At 46.2% G+C, this 23,313-nt stretch overlaps 1 protein-coding gene across 1 annotated transcript; it reads left to right on the top strand.

Moving 5' to 3' along the window:
• The first annotated feature begins 12,191 nt into the window (after positions 1-12,191).
• LOC118381040 (alpha-(1,3)-fucosyltransferase 4-like) lies at positions 12,192-15,679 on the top strand. The gene has a single exon (XM_035768009.2). The coding sequence runs from the start codon at positions 12,251-12,253 to the stop codon at positions 13,421-13,423; it is 1,173 nt and encodes a 390-aa protein (XP_035623902.2). The 5' UTR covers positions 12,192-12,250; the 3' UTR covers positions 13,424-15,679.
• Positions 15,680-23,313: the final 7,634 nt, after the last annotated feature.

The raw sequence follows: 23,313 nt of genomic DNA, 5'->3' as shown, positions 1-23,313 counted from the left end.
TAGAGTGTAGGGGGTGGCAGGGTAGCCTAGTGGTTAGAGTGTAGGGGTGGCAGGGTAGCCTAGTGGTTAGAGTGTAGGGGCGGCAGCGTAGCCTAGTGGTTAGAGTGTAGGGGTGGCAGCGTAGCCTAGTGGTTAGAGTGTAGGGGCGGCAGCGTAGCCTAGTGGTTAGAGTGTAGGGGCGGCAGGGTAGCCTAGTGGTTAGAGTGTAGGGGCGGCAGGGTAGCCTAGTGGTTAGAGTGTAGGGCGGCAGCGTAGCCTAGTGGTTAGAGTGTAGGGGCGGCAGCGTAGCCTAGTGGTTAGAGTGTAGGGGCGGCAGGGTAGCCTAGTGGTTAGAGTGTAGGGGCGGCAGGGTAGCCTAGTGGTTAGAGTGTAGGGGCGGCAGGGTAGCCTAGTGGTTAGAGTGTAGGGGCGGCAGGGTAGCCTAGTGGTTAGAGTGTAGGGGCGGCAGCGTAGCCTAGTGGTTAGAGTGTAGAGGCGGCAGGGTAGCCTAGTGGTTAGAGTGTAGGGGCGGCAGGGTAGCCTAGTGGTTAGAGTGTAGAGGCGGCAGGGTAGCCTAGTGGTTAGAGTGTAGGGGCGGCAGGGTAGCCTAGTGGTTAGAGTGTAGGGGCGGTAGGGTAGCCTAGTGGTTAGAGTGTAGAGGCGGCAGCGTAGCCTATGGTTAGAGTGTAGAGGGGGCAGGGTAGCCTAGTGGTTAGAGTGTAGGGGCGGCAGGGTAGCCTAGTGGTTAGAGTGTAGAGGGGGCAGGGTAGCCTAGTGGTTAGAGTGTAGGGGCGGCAGGGTAGCCTAGTGGTTAGAGTGTAGGGCGGCAGGGTAGCAGCGTAGCCTAGTGGTTAGAGTGTAGGGGTGGCAGCGTAGCCTAGTGGTTAGAGTGTAGGGGCGGCAGCATAGCCTAGTGGTTAGAGTGTAGGGGGGCAGGTAGCCTAGTGGTTAGAGTGTAGGGGGGCAGGGTAGCCTAGTGGTTAGAGTGTAGGGGCGGCAGGTAGCCTAGTGGTTAGAGTGTAGGGGTGGCAGCGTAGCCTAGTGGTTAGAGTGTAGGGGCGGCAGCGTAGCCTAGTGGTTAGAGTGTAGGGGCGGCAGGGTAGCCTAGTGGTTAGAGTGTAGGGCGGCAGGGTAGCCTAGTGGTTAGAGTGTAGGGGCGGCAGCGTAGCCTAGTGGTTAGAGTGTAGGGGCGGCAGCGTAGCCTAGTGGTTAGAGTGTAGGGGTGGCAGGGTAGCCTAGTGGTTAGAGTGTAGGGGCGGCAGGGTAGCCTAGTGGTTAGAGTGTAGGGGCGGGTTAGAGTGTAGAGGGGCAGGGTAGCCTAGTGGTTAGAGTGTAGGGGCGGCAGGGTAGCCTAGTGGTTAGAGTGTAGAGGGGGCAGGGTAGCCTAGTGGTTAGAGTGTAGGGGCGGCAGGGTAGCCTAGTGGTTAGAGTGTAGGGCGGCAGGGTAGCCTAGTGGTTAGAGTGTAGGGGCGGCAGGGTAGCCTAGTGGTTAGAGTGTAGGGGCGGCAGGGTAGCCTAGTGGTTAGAGTGTAGGGCGGCAGGGTAGCCTAGTGGTTAGAGTGTAGGGCGGCAGGGTAGCCTAGTGGTTAGAGTGTAGGGGCGGCAGGGTAGCCTAGTGGTTAGAGTGTAGAGGGGCAGGGTAGCCTAGTGGTTAGAGTGTAGGGGCGGCAGGGTAGCCTAGTGGTTAGAGTGTAGGGGCGGCAGGTAGCCTAGTGGTTAGAGTGTAGGGCGGCAGCGCAGCCTAGTAGCGGCAGGGTAGTGGTTTAGAGTGTAGGGGCGGCAGGGTAGCCTAGTGGTTAGAGTGTAGGGGGCGGCAGGGTAGCCTAGTGGTTAGAGTGTAGGGCGGCAGGGTAGCCTAGTGGTTAGAGTGTAGGGGCGGCAGCGTAGCCTAGTGGTTAGAGTGTAGGGGCGGCAGGGTAGCCTAGTGGTTAGAGTGTAGGGCGGGCAGGGTAGCCTAGTGGTTAGAGTGTAGGGGCGGCAGGGTAGCCTAGTGGTTAGAGTGTAGGGCGGCAGGGTAGCCTAGTGGTTAGAGTGTAGGGCGGCAGCGTAGCCTAGTGGTTAGAGTGTAGGGCGGCAGGGTAGCCTAGTGGTTAGAGTGTAGGGAGTGTAGGGGCGGCAGGGTAGCCTAGTGGTTAGAGTGTAGGGGCGGCAGCGTAGCCTAGTGGTTAGAGTGTAGGGGCGGCAGCGTAGCCTAGTGGTTAGAGTGTAGGGGCGGCAGGGTAGCCTAGTGGTTAGAGTGTAGGGGCGGCAGGGTAGCCTAGTGGTTAGAGTGTAGGGGCGGCAGCGTAGCCTAGTGGTTAGAGTGTAGGGGCGGCAGGGTAGCCTAGTGGTTAGAGTGTAGGGGCGGCAGGGTAGCCTAGTGGTTAGAGTGTAGGGGCGGCAGCGTAGCCTAGTGGTTAGAGTGTAGGGGCGGCAGGGTAGCCTAGTGGTTAGAGTGTAGGGGCGGCAGCGTAGCCTAGTGGTTAGAGTGTAGGGGCGGCAGGGTAGCCTAGTGGTTAGAGTGTAGGGGCGGCAGGGTAGCCTAGTGGTTAGAGTGTAGAGGCGGCAGCGTAGCCTAGTGGTTAGAGTGTAGGGGTGGCAGGGTAGCCTAGTGGTTAGAGTGTAGGGGCGGCAGGGTAGCCTAGTGGTTAGAGTGTAGGGGTGGCAGAGTAGCCTAGTGGTTAGAGTGTAGGGGTGGCAGGGTAGCCTAGTGGTTAGAGTGTAGGGGCGGCAGCGTAGCCTAGTGGTTAGAGTGTAGGGGCGGCAGCGTAGCCTAGTGGTTAGAGTGTAGGGGCGGCAGCGTAGCCTAGTGGTTAGAGTGTAGGGCGGCAGGGTAGCCTTGGTTAGAGTGTAGGGCGGCAGGGTAGCGTGGTTAGAGTGTAGGGGCAGGGTAGCCTAGTGGTTAGAGTGTAGGGGCGGCAGGGTAGCCTAGTGGTTAGAGTGTAGGGGCGGCAGGGTAGCCTAGTGGTTAGAGTGTAGGGGCGGCAGGGTAGCCTAGTGGTTAGAGTGTAGGGGCGGCAGGGTAGCCTAGTGGTTAGAGTGTAGGGCGGCAGGGTAGCCTAGTGGTTAGAGTGTAGGGCGGCAGCGTAGCCTAGTGGTTAGAGTGTAGGGGCGGCAGGGTAGCCTAGTGGTTAGAGTGTAGGGCGGCAGCGTAGCCTAGTGGTTAGAGTGTAGGGGCGGCAGGGTAGCCTAGTGGTTAGAGTGTAGGGGCGGCAGCGTAGCCTAGTGGTTAGAGTGTAGGGGCGGCAGGGTAGCCTAGTGGTTAGAGTGTAGAGGCGGCAGCGTAGCCTAGTGGTTAGAGTGTAGGGGCGGCAGGGTAGCCTAGTGGTTAGAGTGTAGGGGCGGCAGCGTAGCCTAGTGGTTAGAGTGTAGGGGCGGCAGGGTAGCCTAGTGGTTAGAGTGTAGGGGCCGGCAGGGTAGCCTAGTGGTTAGGTGTAGGGGCGGCAGCGTAGCCTAGTGGTTAGAGTGTAGGGGCGGCAGGGTAGCCTAGTGGTTAGAGTGTAGGGGCGGCAGCGTAGCCTAGTGGTTAGAGTGTAGGGGCGGCAGGGTAGCCTAGTGGTTAGAGTGTAGGGGCGGCAGGGTAGCCTAGTGGTTAGAGTGTAGAGGCGGCAGCGTAGCCTATTGGTTAGAGTGTAGGGGTGGCAGGGTAGCCTAGTGGTTAGAGTGTAGGGGCGGCAGGGTAGCCTAGTGGTTAGAGTGTAGGGGTGGCAGAGTAGCCTAGTGGTTAGAGTGTAGGGGTGGCAGGGTAGCCTAGTGGTTAGAGTGTAGGGGCGGCAGCGTAGCCTAGTGGTTAGAGTGTAGGGGTGGCAGCGTAGCCTAGTGGTTAGAGTGTAGGGGCGGCAGCGTAGCCTAGTGGTTAGAGTGTAGGGGCGGCAGGGTAGCCTAGTGGTTAGAGTGTAGAGGCGGCAGGGTAGCCTAGTGGTTAGAGTGTAGGGGCGGCAGCGTAGCCTAGTGGTTAGAGTGTAGGGGCGGCAGCGTAGCCTAGTGGTTAGAGTGTAGGGGTGGCAGGGTAGCCTAGTGGTTAGAGTGTAGGGGCGGCAGGGTAGCCTAGTGGTTAGAGTGTAGGGGCGGCAGCGTAGCCTATTGGTTAGAGTGTAGAGGGGGCAGGGTAGCCTAGTGGTTAGAGTGTAGGGGCGGCAGGGTAGCCTAGTGGTTAGAGTGTAGAGGGGGCAGGGTAGCCTAGTGGTTAGAGTGTAGGGGCGGCAGGGTAGCCTAGTGGTTAGAGTGTAGGGGCGGCAGCGTAGCCTAGTGGTTAGAGTGTAGGGGCGGCAGGGTAGCCTAGTGGTTAGAGTGTAGGGGCGGCAGGGTAGCCTAGTGGTTAGAGTGTAGGGGCGGCAGGGTAGCCTAGTGGTTAGAGTGTAGGGGCGGCAGGGTAGCCTAGTGGTTAGAGTGTAGGGGCGGCAGGGTAGCCTAGTGGTTAGAATGTAGAGGCGGCAGGGTAGCCTAGTGGTTAGAGCGTTGGACCAGGAACCGGAAGGTTGCAAACGGTGTCTGCGTCGATAGGCCTACTGTCTGGCGTGGGAACTTTGGAATGTAACATGCTTAGATTCCTAATGACGGCTCAGAATAAATGATTTCCTGAACAGGGACAGTTTCGTTGCGAACAAGACACACTGATTTGGCCTTGGAGAACTATGATAAGATGAACACAGACCAATCTCTCTCTGTCTATTCTTAGCCTGTAATTTGCGAGGTATTAAAAAAATATTCTGCTGATATGTACAATGACGTAGAATTACATGACGTTTCTATAAAAGGCATTCTGCAAATACGATGATAGATTCATGCAATGATTTTACTATAAAAGGAGATATTTCCAACCTTCCTCTTGTCCATGGTGGTCTGTGAACCCGCGACCTTCTGGCCCGCAGTCCTGTGCGCTATGAAAATGTATGCATTGCCATGTAATAATCAAGGAAAAGATATATGTATATACATAGGCTCTGGTGAGGGTAAACGGTAATGAGGTTTTATGTCATTTATGCTTTAATTGTTATTTTGGGTATAGGGGAGGGTCACTGCTTTTTTCCCCCAGGTGTTCAGGGAGGGTTTAGGTAAACTATATTTTGCTGAAGGGAGGGCCATCCATTTTCATTTCAAAGAGGTCCGATTTTCTCCGTGTAACCCATAATGTTCACTCCCTTACCATGTTGTCACGCCCTGACCTTAGAGAGTCTTTTTATTCTCTATTTTGGTTAGGTCAGGGTGTGACTAGGGTGGGTACTCTAGTTTGTGTATTTCTATGTTGGCCTGGTCTGGTTCCCAAACAGAGGCAGCTGTCTATTGTTATCTCTGATTGGGGATCATATTTAGGCAGCCTTTTTTCCACCTGTTGTGTCTTGATTGATCTTGATTTTGTGTAGTTGCTTTTTAGCCCTCCAAAGATGCACGTTTCAGTGGTTACACTTTCTTGTTTTGTTGCTGGTTATCATGAAATAAAATGATTAACCTACTGCATCTTGGTCCGACCATTCTTACAACGACGAGCGTTACACATGTGATTCTATGTTGAGCAGCGAACTTCTGTGTGTAAACAAAGAACGTGCATGTCGACCACACCGGTCACACCGCGTGTGCGAGCGTTGCAAAATAAATGTACACATACATGTTATTCAATCATTGCACCCACAATGCTCTCCCCGCATCAAGGGGCTTCAGCATAGCCAGATGTTAAAATAGTACTTGGTTCTATTTGTGACGCTTCACGCGCTGCAAGTCCCGCCTCTCCCGTCTCCTCATTGGTTTTTAGAAGTATATACAGTGGGGAGAACAAGTATTTGATATACTGCTGATTTTGCAGGTTTTCCTACTTACAAAGCATGTAGAGGTCTGTATTTTTTTTTAATCATAGGTACACTTCAACTGTGAGAGACGGAATCTAAAACAAAAATCCAGAAAATCGGGCCTCCTGGGTGGCGCAGTGGTTAAGGGCGCTGTACTGCAGCGCCAGCTGTGCCACCAGAGAGTCTCTTTCTCTCTCGCTCTCTCTCTCTATCTCTCTCTCTCTCTATCAATCTCTCTCACTTTCTCTACATATTTCCTGTCATTTTATTAAGTAAGACCTCATTTTAAGAACACAGTGCATGGGATTACATTTTAATTATGAATTATGTATTTTAAAATAAGCACCCAGACAGGGACATTGATACTGGAATATGGTTTGGTTGTAATATGCACTATTGTAAAGTGGCTGTTCCACTGGATGTCATAAGGTGAATGCACCAATTTGTAAGTCGCTCTGGATAAGAGCGTCTGCTAAATGACTTAAATGTAATGTAATGTAAAATGTAATGTAATATAAAGAAGCTCTTATTCAGCTGAAATGTTTTTTGCATGTTTGTGTCCTATCTATTTGAGTGTATGGTCGGTCCTCTGTTCCTAAATACCTGGAAAATACCGAAAAGCAATTGATGAGGCCTTGACGTACATGACAGCAATACTGGGTGAAGGGAGCCCCCTTGTGGACTGTATGGGAATTAGAACCGGAAGAGGAAAATAGACGTATCTCGCCATAACGGGTTGAATCGATTTTTAGGTCAATTGCCTATAGAGAGACGTCTTTTTGTGGGCTGTTACTCCTCCATGGTTCGTTGGACAAAGCCTATGGGGAAATGAATGGAGTTTTCGAGGGTTTTTGGACCGACTGTTTGCTGTTGCTCTAAGATGGCAACTGTACACAAATGCGCTTGTGCCAATTGAATCTCAACAAGGAAACAGTCGTTGGTGGAATTTGGTTAATGTTTATTGAAAAAGTAGTGGATTTCAGCAAACAAAGAAAAGGCACGCAACTACAAAGGACAAACATACAAAAATGGGGCGATTTCTAATTCACTTTTCTTTTTTTTAAAGTATTGACTTTTGGCGAGTAAATAGTAGTCGGAACAAGATTCCACAAATACTTGTCTAAGCACCACTCAGTTGGTTCATCAGAAACTTCCTTCACCATGGAGAGGAGTTGGCAGTAGATTATAGACCTAACACAGCTAAGATAATTACCGTTTAACAGATTTAAACACATGCAGGTTACCGCATCTTACCCTCATGGATCATAAATTAAATTAGATAACAGAATTGGAAGTATCTGTGAATATTTTTCCCTACATTATATTTATGTTGTTACTCACAGCATCGCTTGGTGTCCCTCGTCCATTGGTTCAAGAGGTCTGCATTCTAACTGTATTATCATTGGTTCAAGAGGTCTGCATTCTAACTGTATTATCATTGGTTCAAGAGGTCTGCATTCTAACTGTATTATCATTGATTCAAGAGGTCTGCATTCTAACTGTGTTATCATTGGTTCAAGAGGTCTGCATTCTAACTGTATTATCATTGGTTCAAGAGGTCTGCATTCTAACTGTGTTATCATTGGTTCAAGAGGTCTGCATTCTAACTGTATTATCATTGGTTCAAGAGGTCTGCATTCTAACTGTGTTATCATTGGTTCAAGAGGTCTGCATTCTAACTGTATTATCATTGGTTCAAGAGGTCTGCATTCTAACTGTATTATCATTGGTTCAAGAGGTCTGCATTCTAACTGTATTATCATTGGTTCAAGAGGTCTGCATTCTAACTGTATTATCATTGGTTCAAGAGGTCTGCATTCTAACTGTGTTATCATTGGTTCAAGAGGTCTGCATTCTAACTGTATTATCATTGGATCAAGAGGTCTGCATTCTAACTGTGTTATCATTGGTTCAAGAGGTCTGCATTCTAACTGTATTATCATTGGTTCAAGAGGTCTGCATTCTAACTGTATTATCATTGGATCAAGAGGTCTGCATTCTAACTGTATTATCATTGGTTCAAGAGGTCTGCATTCTAACTGTATTATCATTGGATCAAGAGGTCTGCATTCTAACTGTGTTATCATTGGTTCAAGAGGTCTGCATTCTAACTGTATTATCATTGGTTCAAGAGGTCTGCATTCTAACTGTATTATCATTGGTTCAAGAGGTCTGCATTCTAACTGTATTATCATTGGTTCAAGAGGTCTGCATTCTAACTGTGTTATCATTGGTTCAAGAGGTCTGCATTCTAACTGTATTATCATTGGTTCAAGAGGTCTGCATTCTAACTGTATTATCATTGGTTCAAGAGGTCTGCATTCTAACTGTATTATCATTGGTTCAAGAGGTCTGCATTCTAACTGTATTATCATTGGTTCAAGAGGTCTGCATTCTAACTGTATTATCATTGGTTCAAGAGGTCTGCATTCTAACTGTATTATCATTGGTTCAAGAGGTCTGCATTCTAACTGTGTTATCATTGGTTCAAGAGGTCTGCATTCTAACTGTATTATCATTGGTTCAAGAGGTCTGCATTCTAACTGTATTATCATTGGTTCAAGAGGTCTGCATTCTAACTGTATTATCATTGGTTCAAGAGGTCTGCATTCTAACTGTATTATCATTGGTTCAAGAGGTCTGCATTCTAACTGTATTATCATTGGATCAAGAGGTCTGCATTCTAACTGTGTTATCATTGGTTCAAGAGGTCTGCATTCTAACTGTATTATCATTGGATCAAGAGGTCTGCATTCTAACTGTGTTATCATTGGTTCAAGAGGTCTGCATTCTAACTGTATTATCATTGGTTCAAGAGGTCTGCATTCTAACTGTATTATCATTGGTTCAAGAGGTCTGCATTCTAACTGTATTATCATTGGTTCAAGAGGTCTGCATTCTAACTGTATTATCATTGATTCAAGAGGTCTGCATTCTAACTGTGTTATCATTGGTTCAAGAGGTCTGCATTCTAACTGTATTATCATTGGATCAAGAGGTCTGCATTCTAACTGTGTTATCATTGGTTCAAGAGGTCTGCATTCTAACTGTATTATCATTGGTTCAAGAGGTCTGCATTCTAACTGTATTATCATTGGTTCAAGAGGTCTGCATTCTAACTGTATTATCATTGGTTCAAGAAGTCTGCATTCTAACTGTATTATCATTGGTTCAAGAGGTCTGCATTCTAACTGTGTTATCATTGGTTCAAGAGGTCTGCATTCTAACTGTATTATCATTGGTTCAAGAGGTCTGCATTCTAACTGTATTATGATATATTGGTTCAAGAGGTCTGCATTCTAACTGTATTATCATTGGTTCAAGAGGTCTGCATTCTAACTGTGTTATCATTGGTTCAAGAGGTCTGCATTCTAACTGTATTATGATTGGTTCAAGAGGTCTGCATTCTAACTATGATCATTGGTTCAACAGGTCTGCATTCTAACTGTGTTATCATTGGTTCAAGAGGTCTGCATTCTAACTGTATTATCATTGGTTCAAGAGGTCTGCATTCTAACTGTGTTATCATTGGTTCAAGAGGTCTGCATTCTAACTGTATTATCATTGGTTCAAGAGGTCTGCATTCTAACTGTATTATCATTGGTTCAAGAGGTCTGCATTCTAACTGTATTATCATTGGTTTAAGAGGTCTGCATTCTAACTGTATTATGATTGGTTCAAGAGGTCTGCATTCTAACTGTATTATCATTGGTTCAAGAGGTCTGCATTCTAACTGTGTTATCATTGGTTCAAGAGGTCTGCATTCTAACTGTATTATCATTGGTTCAAGAGGTCTGCATTCTAACTGTATTATCATTGGTTCAAGAGGTCTGCATTCTAACTGTATTATCATTGGTTCAAGAGGTCTGCATTCTAACTGTATTATGATTGGTTCAAGAGGTCTGCATTCTAACTGTATTATCATTGGTTCAAGAGGTCTGCATTCTAACTGTGTTATCATTGGTTTAAGAGGTCTGCATTCTAACTGTATTATCATTGGTTCAAGAGGTCTGCATTCTAACTGTATTATCATTGGTTCAAGAGGTCTGCATTCTAACTGTGTTATCATTGGTTCAAGAGGTCTGCATTCTAACTGTATTATCATTGGTTCAAGAGGTCTGCATTCTAACTGTGTTATCATTGGTTCAAGAGGTCTGCATTCTAACTGTATTATCATTGGTTCAAGAGGTCTGCATTCTAACTGTATTATCATTGGTTCAAGAGGTCTGCATTCTAACTATGATCATTGGTTCAAGAGGTCTGCATTCTAACTGTATTATGATTGGTTCAAGAGGTCTGCATTCTAACTATGATCATTGGTTCAAGAGGTCTGCATTCTAACTGTATTATGATTGGTTCAAGAGGTCTGCATTCTAACTGTGATCATTGGTTCAAGAGGTCTGCATTCTAACTGTATTATGATTGGTTCAAGAGGTCTGCATTCTAACTGTGATCATTGGTTCAACAGGTCTGCATTCTAACTGTATTATGATTGGTTCAAGAGGTCTGCATTCTAACTATGATCATTGGTTCAACAGGTCTGCATTCTAACTGTGATCATTGGTTCAAGAGGTCTGCATTCTAACTGTGTTATCATTGGTTCAAGAGGTCTGCATTCTAACTGTATTATCATTGGTTCAAGAGGTCTGCATTCTAACTGTATTATCATTGGTTTAAGAGGTCTGCATTCTAACTGTATTATGATTGGTTCAAGAGGTCTGCATTCTAACTGTATTATCATTGGTTCAAGAGGTCTGCATTCTAACTGTGTTATCATTGGTTCAAGAGGTCTGCATTCTAACTGTATTATCATTGGTTCAAGAGGTCTGCATTCTAACTGTATTATCATTGGTTCAAGAGGTCTGCATTCTAACTGTGTTATCATTGGTTCAAAAGGTCTGCATTCTAACTGTATTATCATTGGTTCAAGAGGTCTGCATTCTAACTGTATTATGATTGGTTCAAGAGGTCTGCATTCTAACTGTATTATCATTGGTTCAAGAGGTCTGCATTCTAACTGTGTTATCATTGGTTCAAGAGGTCTGCATTCTAACTGTATTATCATTGGTTCAAGAGGTCTGCATTCTAACTGTATTATCATTGGTTCAAGAGGTCTGCATTCTAACTGTATTATCATTGGTTTAAGAGGTCTGCATTCTAACTGTATTATGATTGGTTCAAGAGGTCTGCATTCTAACTGTGATCATTGGTTCAACAGGTCTGCATTCTAACTGTATTATCATTGGTTCAAGAGGTCTGCATTCTAACTATGATCATTGGTTCAAGAGGTCTGCATTCTAACTGTATTATCATTGGTTCAAGAGGTCTGCATTCTAACTATGATCATTGGTTTAAGAGGTCTGCATTCTAACTGTATTATCATTGGTTCAAGAGGTCTGCATTCTAACTGTATTATCATTGGTTCAAGAGGTCTGCATTCTAACTATGATCATTGGTTCAAGAGGTCTGCATTCTAACTGTATTATGATTGGTTCAAGAGGTCTGCATTCTAACTATGATCATTGGTTCAAGAGGTCTGCATTCTAACTATGATCATTGGTTCAAGAGGTCTGCATTCTAACTGTATTATGATTGGTTCAAGAGGTCTGCATTCTAACTGTGATCATTGGTTCAAGAGGTCTGCATTCTAACTGTATTATGATTGGTTCAAGAGGTCTGCATTCTAACTGCGATCATTGGTTCAAGAGGTCTGCATTCTAACTGTATTATGATTGGTTCAACAGGTCTGCATTCTAACTGCGATCATTGGTTCAAGAGGTCTGCATTCTAACTATGATCATTGGTTCAAGAGGTCTGCATTCTAACTGTATTATGATTGGTTCAACAGGTCTGCATTCTAACTGCGATCATTGGTTCAAGAGGTCTGCATTCTAACTGTGTTATCATTGGTTCAATAGGTCTGCATTCTAAATGTATTATGATTGGTTCAAGAGGTCTGCATTCTAACTATGATCATTGGTTCAAGCCAGTGAGGTATATCATTAAGTTCAGGCACTGCTGCCTCTCGGATACATAGCAGCCCTCAACCCGAGGGACAGCGTGTTTACTTGTGCCATCCTGAAAGAGCCTCTCAGGGTGACAAAGACCCCATTCACCGGTAACCGGAGCTCGCACGCTGCCACATCAAGTATTTGAGCAGGATGGTGTTTAGGCCTATCTGTTTGCTACCACATTAACAACACAGCTCAGGAAATGTCGGTAACATATGATTAAAGTCTGGTGGCGGATGTCCTAATCTTGCCTGACAGAGTAGAGACAAAGAGACTGTAGGCCGAACTTAAATGTTTTCCTGAGACTGGGCCGACTGTTTTTTTCCCCCTCATAGCGCAGGGAGGTAGCAGGTGTGAGGAAGGAGGACCTTAACTTTTGTCCTTGTCATCCTAGCCCAGGTGAAAGAGATCATTATTCTGAGTTCAACGGAGAGGAGAATGTGACAGGGCAGTGGACGTTAAGGTTCTAGAACTTCTGGAGTCAATGACAAAGGGTGCATGATTAAGTTAATGGATATAAGGACTGGAAGTTTCATGGAGCTAACTCAGTGGATAACAGGGGGTCGTTCTACCTCTCACAGAGCCGGTAAGCGCCGCAGTCTCTGTCGCTGCAAAACATTTAGAGTGGCTGTTCTGAGAACATCCTGCTCGTGGGTGTGTTTCACCGCTTTCGTCTGTGGACTCTTTCTCCTCCTCGGAGTGTGTTTTCTCAATCTCTTTGACCCACGACTCCAACCCTTCCCTCTCACTGGAGTGGAGCCCAGAGATGTCACCCTTCTGTTGTGGACGCACCCCTTCGGCCGTTACCGCAGACTGCCGGACTGTGAGGCGCGCTTTGGGATCCGTGGGTGCGTACTGACCGATGACCGACGCATGTACCCTGGGGCTGACGCCATCATCATGCACCACCGTGAGATAGTGACCAACGCCACGGCGCTCCCGTCTGACCCACGACCCCGTGGCCAGAAGTGGATCTGGATGAATTTTGAGTCCCCGTCTCACACTCGTGGCCTGTGGCAGTTCGAGGGCTTGTTCAACCTCACCATGACCTACCGTGCAGATTCAGACATCTTCCTCCCCTACGGCTATCTGGTGACCCGCCTTCACCCTCAGGCCAACACCCCCCACACACGCCCCCGACGGCCCCACCTACTGGCCTGGGTCATCAGTAACTGGTCGGAGTCGCAGGCCCGCGTGGCGTATTACCGTCGGCTGGTTAACTACGTTGACGTGGATGTGTTCGGGCGCGCAGGCGTGCCACTGCCAGAGGACAGCACTGTGGTGCGCACGGTGAGGCGTTACCTGTTTTATCTGGCGTTGGAGAACTCCCAGCACCCCGACTACATCACCGAGAAGCTGTGGAACTCCTTACTGGCCGGGGCCGTTCCTGTAGTTCTCGGGCCGCCGCGGGAAAACTACGAACGCTTCCTCCCCCATGATGCCTTCATTCATGTGGACGACTTCTCCTCTCCTCGCCTGCTCGCCCAATACCTGATGCTGCTGCGCCGGAGCCCCACCCTCCTGCAGAGACACCTGGCTTGGAGGAGGAGCTACAGCGTGCACCTGACCGCTTTCTGGGCGGAGCATTACTGCACAGCATGTCGGGTTGTGCGGAACCACAGTCTCCGGACTGACACCATCACCAACCTTCAGCGCTGGTTTGAGTCCTGACCTCAGTGTGGAACCACAGACTCCGGACCGACACCATCACCAATCTTCAGCGCTGGTTTGAGTCCTGACCTCAGTGTGGAACCACAGACTCCGGACCGACACCATCACCAATCTTCAGCGCTGGTTTGAGTCCTGACCTCAGTGTGGAACCACAGACTCCGGACCGACACCATCACCAACCTTCAGCGCTGGTTTGAGTCCTGACCTCAGTGTGGAACCACAGACTCCGGACCGACACCATCACCAATCTTCAGCGCTGGTTTGAGTCCTGACCTCAGTGTGGAACCACAGACTCCGGACCGACACCATCACCAATCTTCAGCGCTGGTTTGAGTCCTGACCTCAGTGTGGATTCACAGACTCCGGACTGACACCATCACCAACCTTCAGCGCTGGTTTGAATCCTGACCTCAGTGTGGATTCACAGACTCCGGACTGACACCATCACCAACCTTCAGCGCTGGTTTGAGTCCTGACCTCAGTGTGGATTCACAGACTCCGGACTGACACCATCACCAACCTTCAGCGCTGGTTTGAATCCTGACCTCAGTGTGGATTCACAGACTCCGGACTGACACCATCACCAACCTTCAGCGCTGGTTTGAGTCCTGACCTCAGTGTGGATTCACAGACTCCGGACTGACACCATCACCAACCTTCAGCGCTGGTTTGAGTCCTGACCTCAGTGTGGAACCACAGACTCCGGACCGACACCATCACCAACCTTCAGCGCTGGTTTGAGTACTGACCTCAGTGTGGAACCACAGACTCCGGACTGACACCATCACCAATCTTCAGCGCTGGTTTGAGTCCTGACCTCAGTGTGGAACCACAGACTCCGGACCGACACCATCACCAATCTTCAGCGCTGGTTTGAGTCCTGACCTCAGTGTGGAACCACAGACTCCGGACTGACACCATCACCAATCTTCAGCGCTGGTTTGAGTCCTGACCTCAGTGTGGATTCACAGACTCCGGACCGACACCATCACCAACCTTCAGCGCTGGTTTGAGTCCTGACCTCAGTGTGGATTCACAGACTCCGGACCGACACCATCACCAACCTTCAGCGCTGGTTTGAGTCCTGACCTCAGTGTGGATTCACAGACTCCGGACTGACACCATCACCAACCTTCAGCGCTGGTTTGAGTCCTGACCTCAGTGTGGATTCACAGACTCCGGACTGACACCATCACCAACCTTCAGCGCTGGTTTGAGTCCTGACCTCAGTGTGGATTCACAGACTCCGGACTGACACCATCACCAACCTTCAGCGCTGTTTTGAGTCCTGACCTCAGTGTGGATTCACAGACTCCGGACTGACACCATCACCAACCTTCAGCGCTGGTTTGAGTCCTGACCTCAGTGTGGATTCACAGACTCCGGACTGACACCATCACCAACCTTCAGCGCTGGTTTGAGTCCTGACCTCAGTGTGGATTCACAGACTCCGGACTGACACCATCACCAACCTTCAGCGCTGGTTTGAGTCCTGACCTCAGTGTGGATTCACAGACTCCGGACTGACACCATCACCAACCTTCAGCGCTGGTTTGAGTCCTGACCTCAGTGTGGATTCACAGACTCCGGACCGACACCATCACCAACCTTCAGCGCTGGTTTGAGTCCTGACCTCAGTGTGGATTCACAGACTCCGGACTGACACCATCACCAACCTTCAGCGCTGGTTTGAGTCCTGACCTCAGTGTGGATTCACAGACTCCGGAACGACACCATCACCTACCTTCAGCGCTGGTTTTAGTCCTGACATCTGACTCCTTTTTGACCTTCCAATATGTGGTGACTACTATGAACACGATTGGTCAGATATCTAGCCACAACCCAGTCTGTAGCAGGGAATCTATAGGAACTATCTTCAACACCATTCAGTAAACAGAAAGAAACACTTCATATTTATTGAACTGTGATTCTCTTGTCTGTTATTTTTGTTGTTGTTATTAGTCACGGTTCAGTAGTGTTATGAAGTGAGTTAGACTGTATAAGAAACATAGATATTGCTCTCATCAGCGTGTGGATTGTTAAGACGGGCTGCTTATGGAGGCCTTAAACAACCTTAGACTTAAGGACGGGACAGTGGGATGGGTTCAGCATCATGGCCATGTTAACCCCAGTAGCCTTGATACTGCCCAGACATTACCAGGTGACCAGCTGCTACTTAGCCCACACCACTAGACATGGGCAATGTCAACCCCAGGATAAACTACAACACCGACCCCCGGGGCTCCTGTTCCACCTCCAAAGACACACACACACACACACACACACACACACACACACACACACACACACACACACACACACACACACACACACACACACACACACACACACACACACACACACACACACACACACATACACACACTCACACACACACATACACACACACACGCACGCACGCACACACACACACACACACATACACACACACACACACACCCCCCACACACGCACACACACACACACACACACACACACACACACACACACACACACACACACACACACACACACACACACACACACACACACACACACACACACACACACACACACACACACACACACACACACACACACACACACACACACACAGAGCTCCCTCCACCTCTATGATCCCTCTCATATAAATTGTACAGGCTATATTTACATCAAATGCCCATGTCTTTCATACCTTACTTGTCTGATTGGTTCAGTTGTTTCAGTCCAAGGTGTTTCACACTTTTCCATGTTTTTTTTGTCCCACTACATGTGAACATTCTAATGTATGTTTGCAATTGCAACAAATTCAACTTGAACTTGACCTGCTTAAGCAAGTTTTGCCTCCAAAGTCACTCTTACATAGTCACTCTTACATAGTCACTCTTACATAGTCACTCTTACATAGTCACTCTTACATAGTGCCACGCATAATCAATTTGGTGTCGCTTTGTCTTCAAACATAGACCGAACCCTTTGTTGGACTTTATTTAAAGGCCTATCCCATTGTTGGACTTTATTTAAAGGCCTATCCCATTGTTGGACTTTATTTAAAGGCCTATCCCATTGTTGGACTTTATTTAAAGGCCTATCCCATTGTTGGTCTTTATTTAAAGGCCTATCCTATTGCTGGACTTTATTTAAAGGCCTATCCCATTGCTAGTCTTTATTTAAAGGCCTATCCCATTGTTAGTCTTTATTTAAAGGCCTATCCCATTGTTGGACTTTATTTAAAGGCCTATCCCATTGCTAGTCTTTATTTAAAGGCCTATCCCATTGTTGGACTTTATTTAAAGGCCTATCCCATTGCTAGTCTTTATTTAAAGGCCTATCCCATTGTTGGACTTTATTTAAAGGCCTATCCCATTGCTAGTCTTTATTTAAAGGCCTATCCCATTGTTGGACTTTATTTAAAGGCCTATCCCATTGTTGGACTTTATTTAAAGGCCTATCCCATTGTTGGACTTTATTTAAAGGCCTATCCCATTGCTAGTCTTTATTTAAAGGCCTATCCCATTGTTGGACTTTATTTAAAGGCCTATCCCATTGCTGGTCTTTATATATACGTGACCTACTTGTTGTGTGTATGTACTGACAAGTCTGTGGAACTGATAGATTCACACACATGCTACATGTTAATGTATTTAAATGTATGTAAATTGTAAAGTATTTTGCCTGTAATGTCTTTTTTGAATTAAAAAAAAAATGTGTCGGACCCCAGTAAGACTAGCTGTCACCATTGGCTAATGAGGATCCTGATAAATAAAATCAAAGGCACATTCCATGTTGGCATTTATTTAAAGGTCCATCCCTTGTTGGCATTTATTTAAAGGCCTATCCCTTGTTGGCATTTATTTAAAGGCCTATCCCTTGTTGGCATTTATTTAAAGGCCTATCCCTTGTTGGTATTTATTTAAAGGCATATCCCTTGTTGGCATTTATTTAAAGGCCTATCCCTTGTTGGTATTTATTTAAAGGCCTATCCCTTGTTGGTATTTATTTAAAGGCCTATCCCTTGTTGGTATTTATTTAAAGGCCTATCCCTTGTTGGTATTTATTTAAAGGCCTATCCCTTGTTGGCATTTATTTAAAGGCCTATCCCTTGTTGGTATTTATTTAAAGGCCTATCCCTTGTTGGTATTTATTTAAAGGCCTATCCCTTGTTGGCATTTATTTAAAGGCCTATCCCTTGTTGGCATTTATTTAAAGGTCCATCCCTTGTTGGCATTTATTTAAAGGCCTATCCCTTGTTGGCATTTATTTAAAGGCCTATCCCTTGTTGGCATTTATTTAAAGGCCTATCCCTTGTTGGTATTTATTTAAAGGCATATCCCTTGTTGGCATTTATTTAAAGGCCTATCCCTTGTTGGTATTTATTTAAAGGCCTATCCCTTGTTGGTATTTATTTAAAGGCATATCCCTTGTTGGTATTTATTTAAAGGCCTATCCCTTGTTGGTATTTATTTAAAGGCATATCCCTTGTTGGTATTTATTTAAAGGCCTATCCCTTGTTGGTATTTATTTAAAGGCCTATCCCTTGTTGGTATTTATTTAAATGCCTATCCCTTGTTGGTATTTATTTAAAGGCCTATCCCTTGTTGGTATTTATTTAAAGGCATATCCCTTGTTGGTATTTATTTAAAGGCCTATCCCTTGTTGGTATTTATTTAAAGGCCTATCCCTTGTTGGTATTTATTTAAAGGCCTATCCCTTGTTGGTATTTATTTAAAGGCCTATCCCTTGTTGGTATTTATTTAAAGGCCTATCCCTTGTTGGTATTTATTTAAAGGCCTATCCCTTGTTGGTATTTATTTAAAGGCATATCCCTTGTTGGTATTTATTTAAAGGCCTATCCCTTGTTGGTATTTATTTAAAGGCCTATCCCTTGTTGGTATTTATTTAAATGCCTATCCCTTGTTGGTATTTATTTAAAGGCCTATCCCTTGTTGGTATTTATTTAAAGGCCTATCCCTTGTTGGTATTTATTTAAAGGCATATCCCTTGTTGGTATTTATTTAAAGGCCTATCCCTTGTTGGCATTTATTTAAAGGCCTATCCCTTGTTGGTATTTATTTAAAGGCCTATCCCTTGTTGGTATTTATTTAAAGGCCTATCCCTTGTTGGTATTTATTTAAAGGCCTATCCCTTGTTGGTATTTATTTAAAGGCCTATCCCTTGTTGGTATTTATTTAAAGGCCTATCCCTTGTTGGTATTTATTTAAAGGCCTATCCCTTGTTGGTATTTATTTAAAGGCCTATCCCTTGTTGGTATTTATTTAAAGGCCTATCCCTTGTTGGTATTTATTTAAAGGCCTATCCCTTGTTGGTATTTATTTAAAGGCCTATCCCTTGTTGGCATTTTTTAAAGACCTATGTTTGGTCTGCAGTTGAGTGAGGCTAGTTCCTGCTGTGTCCCATGGTCTGGACTGTACATCTCTGGCTCTGGTGGTCCATTGTGTGTGGATACGTCTCTTAACTTCTGAACATGTCTTATGTTTCCTAAGGAGGCTACGAAGAAGCAGGAAGCCAGCTTCAATGTGTTCAGCATGTTTCAGCAGAGACATAGTGAAAAACAGTGTGAGAGAGGGTCTACTGGTCTTTTGCTATGTAACAATTGCTAGCATAGGCCTACTGGTCTTTTGTTATGTAACAATTGCTAGCATAGGCCTACTGGTCTTTTGTTATGTAACAATTGCTAGCATAGGCCTACTGGTCTTTTGTTATGTAACAATTGCTAGCATAGGCCTACTGGTCTTTTGTAATAACAAGGGGTGTCTGGGAGCCTCAATAAATATACAAAGATTTGTATTTGAACAAGTCCTTGCATGTGTAGATGTTGTTTTACCTGACTTGAACACTTGTGACTTGACTCAACATGACTTGCTCTTAGAATGCACGATTTGGGACTTGACTCGAGTCTTGACCGGTTCTACTTGGGACTCGACACGGACCTTGTGACTTGAGACTTGCTTGTGACTCGAATAATAGTGACTTGGTCCCACCTCTGTCGCTTGATCCTCTGACTGGATGGTAATACCAGCCTTTTCTCACTGCTCATTTCACTAGTGTTTTCTTGCTGACACCCATGGCTAAAACCTGTACACAGTAATCTCATTCTAGTAGCAGCCGATGTTTCTCTTTAACCATTAGCAGAGTGGAGGGTGGAAAGTCTCTCTTCCTCTTTCTCCTTCTTTAGTTATCTCCCTCTCTCCTTCTTTAGTTGTCTCCCTCTCTCCTTCTTTAGTTATCTCCCCCTCTCCTTCTTTAGTTATCTAATAATAATATAATATAATATATGCCATTTAGCAGACGCTTTTATCCAAAGCGACTTACAGTCATGTGTGCATACATTCTACGTATGGGTGGTCCCGGGAATCGAACCCACTACCCTGGCGTTACAAGCGCCATGCTCTACCAACTGAGCTACAGAAGGACCATTATCTCCCTCTCTCCTTCTTTAGTTATCTCCCTCTCTCCTTCTTTAGTTATCCCTCCTCTCCTTTAGTTATCTCCCCCTCTCCTTCTTTAGTTATCACCCTCTCTCCTTCTTTAGTTATCTCCCTCTCTCCTTCTTTAGTTATCTCCCTCTCTCCTTCTTTAGTTATCTCCCTCTCTCCTTCTTTAGTTATCTCCATCTCTCCTTCTTTAGTTATCCCCCTCTCAGTTATCTCCTCTCTTTCTTTAGTTATCCCCCTCTCCTTTAGTTATCTCCCTCTCTCCTTCTTTAGTTATCACCCTCTCTCCTTTTTGTTATCTCCCTCTCTCCTTTTTCACCTCTCTCCTTCTTTAGTTATCTCCTCTCTCCTTTTTAGTTATCTCCTCTCTCCTTCTTTAGTTGTCTCCCTCTCTCCTTCTTTAGTTATCCCTCCTCTCCTTTAGTTATCTCCCTCTCTCCTTCTTTACTTATCTCCCTCTCTCCTTCTTTAGTTATCTCCCTCTCTCCTTCTTTAGTTATCTCCATCTCTCCTTCTTTAGTTATCCCCCTCTCCTTTAGTTATCTCCCTCTCTCCTTCTTTAGTTATCCCCCTCTCCTTTAGTTATCTCCCCCTCTCCTTCTTTAGTTATCACCCTCTCTCCTTCTTTAGTTATCTCCCTCTCTCCTTTTTAGTTATCTCCCTCTCTCTCCTTCTTTAGTTGTCTCCCTCTCTCCTTCTTTAGTTATCCCTCCTCTCCTTTAGTTATCTCCCTCTCTCCTTCTTTACTTATCTCCCTCTCTCCTTCTTTAGTTATCTCCCTCTCTCCTTCTTTAGTTATCTCCATCTCTCCTTCTTTAGTTATCCCCCCTCTCCTTTTTAGTTATCTCACTCTCTCCTTCTTTAGTTATCCCCCTCTCCTTTTTCTTTAGTTATCTCCCCCTCTCCTTCTTTAGTTATCTCCCTCTCTCCTTCTTTAGTTATCTCCCTCTCTCCTTTTTTAGTTATCTCCCTCTCTCCTTCTTTAGTTGTCTCCCTCTCTCCTTCTTTAGTTATCTCCCTCTCTCCTTCTTTAGTTGTCTCCCTCTCTCCTTCTTTAGTTGTCTCCCTCTCTCCTTCTTTAGTTATCTCCCTCTCTCCTTCTTTAGTTATCTCCCTCTCTCCTTCTTTAGTTGTCTCCCTCTCTCCTTCTTTAGTTATCTCCCTCTCTCCTTCTTTAGTTATCTCCCTCTCTCCTTCTTTAGTTATCTCCCTCTCTCCTTCTTTAGTTATCTCCCTCTCTCCTTCTTTAGTTATCTCCCTCTCTCCTTTTTTAGTTATCTCCCTCTCTCCTTCTTTAGTTGTCTCCCTCTCTCCTTCTTTAGTTATCTCCCTCTCTCCTTCTTTAGTTGTCTCCCTCTCTCCTTCTCTCCTCCATTTACTCTGTTGAACACACATACACAAAATGCCTCCACACATTTCTATAGCGAAATGTACATGTTTCGTACATCAAAGGAATGAGAAAATAACAACAATGAATGTGTAATAAACAACAGAACCCGATACAAATCAACAGAGCTGGTTTCCCATGGCAACGGGCGGGGAGCAGTAATCTGAGAGCTGGTTTCCCATGGCAGCGGGCGGGGAGCAGTATTCTGAGGGCTGGTTTGGGGTTTCAGGATGGGTTTCTGTACAGCACCTTGTGACATCAGCTGATGTAGAAAAGGGCTTTATAAATACATTTGATTGATCAAAGTGGTTAACACAATAACTGTGAAATTGATGATTTTAAGCACCATATTGACTTAGTGAACAACAACACAATACACAAAACTCTTGTGATCTCTCTAGTTGTCTCCCTCTCTCCTTCTTTAGTTATCTCCCTCTCTCCTTCTTTAGTTATCTCCCTCTCTCCTTCTTTAGTTATCTCCCTCTCTCCTTCTTTTAGTTATCTCCCTCTCTCCTTCTTTTAGTTATCTCCCCTCTCTTTTAGTTATCTCCCTCTCTCCTTCTTTAGTTATATCCCCCTCTCCTTCTTTAGTTATCTCCCTCTCTCCTTCTTTAGTTATCTCCATCTCTCCTTTTTTAGTTATCCCCCTCTCTTTCTTTAGTTATCTCCCTCTCTCCTTCTTTAGTTATATCCCCCTCTCCTTCTTTAGTTATCTCCCTCTCTCCTTCTTTAGTTATCTCCATCTCTCCTTTTTTAGTTATCCCCCCTCTCCTTTAGTTTCTCCCCTCTCCTTCTTTAGTTATCTCCCTCTCTCCGTCTTTAGTTATCTCCCTCTCTCCTTCTTTAGTTATCTCCCCCTCTCTTTTAGTTATCTCCCTCTCTCCTTCCTTAGTTATCTCCCCCTCTCCGTTAGTTATCTCCCTCTCTCCTACTTTAGTTATCACCCTCTCTCCTTCTTTAGTTATCTCCCTCTCTCCTTCTGTAGTTATCTCCCCCTCTCCTTTAGTTATCTCCCTCTCTCCTTCTTTAGTTATCTCCCTCTCTCCTTCTTTAGTTATCTCCCCCTCTCCTTCTTTAGTTATCTCCCCCTCTCCGTTAGTTATCTCCCTCTCTCATTCTTTAGTTATCACCCTCTCTCCTTCTTTAGTTATCTCCCTCTCTCCTTCTGTAGTTATCTCCCCCTCTCCTTTAGATATCTCCCTCTCTCATTCTTTAGTTATCTCCCTCTCTCATTCTTTAGTTATCTCCCTCTCTCATTCTTTAGTTATCTCCCTCTCTTCTTTAGTTATCTCCCCCTCTCCTTCTTGAGTTATTTCCCCCTCTCATTCTTTAGTTATCTCCCTCTCTCCTTCTTTAGTTGTCTCCCTCTCTCCTTCTCGCCTTCATTTACTCTGTTGAACACACATACACAAAATGAGAGAGCTGGTTTCCCATGGCTGCGGGCAGGGAGCAGTAATCTGAGGGCTGGTTTCCCATGGCTGCGGGCAGGGAGCAGTTTCCCCCATGGCAGGGCAGAGGGCGGGGAGCAGTAATCTGAGAGCTGGTTACCCATGGCAGTGGGCGGGGAGCAGTAATCTGAGAGCTGGTTTCCCATGGCAGCGGGCGGGGAGCAGTGTTCTGAGGCTGGTTTCCCCATGGCAGCGGGCGGGGGGCGCAGTAATCTGAGAGCTGGTTCCCCATGGCAGAGGGCTGGTTTCGGGGAGCAGTAATCTGAGAGCTGGTTACCCATGGCAGCGGGCGGGGAGCAGTAATCTGAGAGCTGGTTTCCCATGGCAGCGGGCGGGGAGCAGTAATCTGAGAGCTGGTTTCCCATGGCAGTGGGCGGGGAGCAGTAATCTGAGAGCTGGTTTCCCATGGCAGCGGGCGGGGAGCAGTAATCTGAGAGCTGGTTTCCCATGGCAGCGGGCGGGGAGCAGTGATCTGAGAGCTGGTTTCCCATGGCAGCGGGCGGGGAGCAGTGATCTGAGAGCTGGTTTCCCATGGCAGCGGGCGGGGAGCAGTGATCTGAGAGCTGGTTTCCCATGGCAGCGGGCGGGGAGCAGTAATCT

The sequence above is a fragment of the Oncorhynchus keta genome, chromosome 18, assembly GCF_023373465.1.
Source record: "Oncorhynchus keta strain PuntledgeMale-10-30-2019 chromosome 18, Oket_V2, whole genome shotgun sequence".
Lineage (NCBI taxonomy): Eukaryota > Metazoa > Chordata > Actinopteri > Salmoniformes > Salmonidae > Oncorhynchus > Oncorhynchus keta.
Note: the sequence above shows the minus strand (reverse complement) of the source record. Positions and strands in the feature narration are given on the sequence as shown.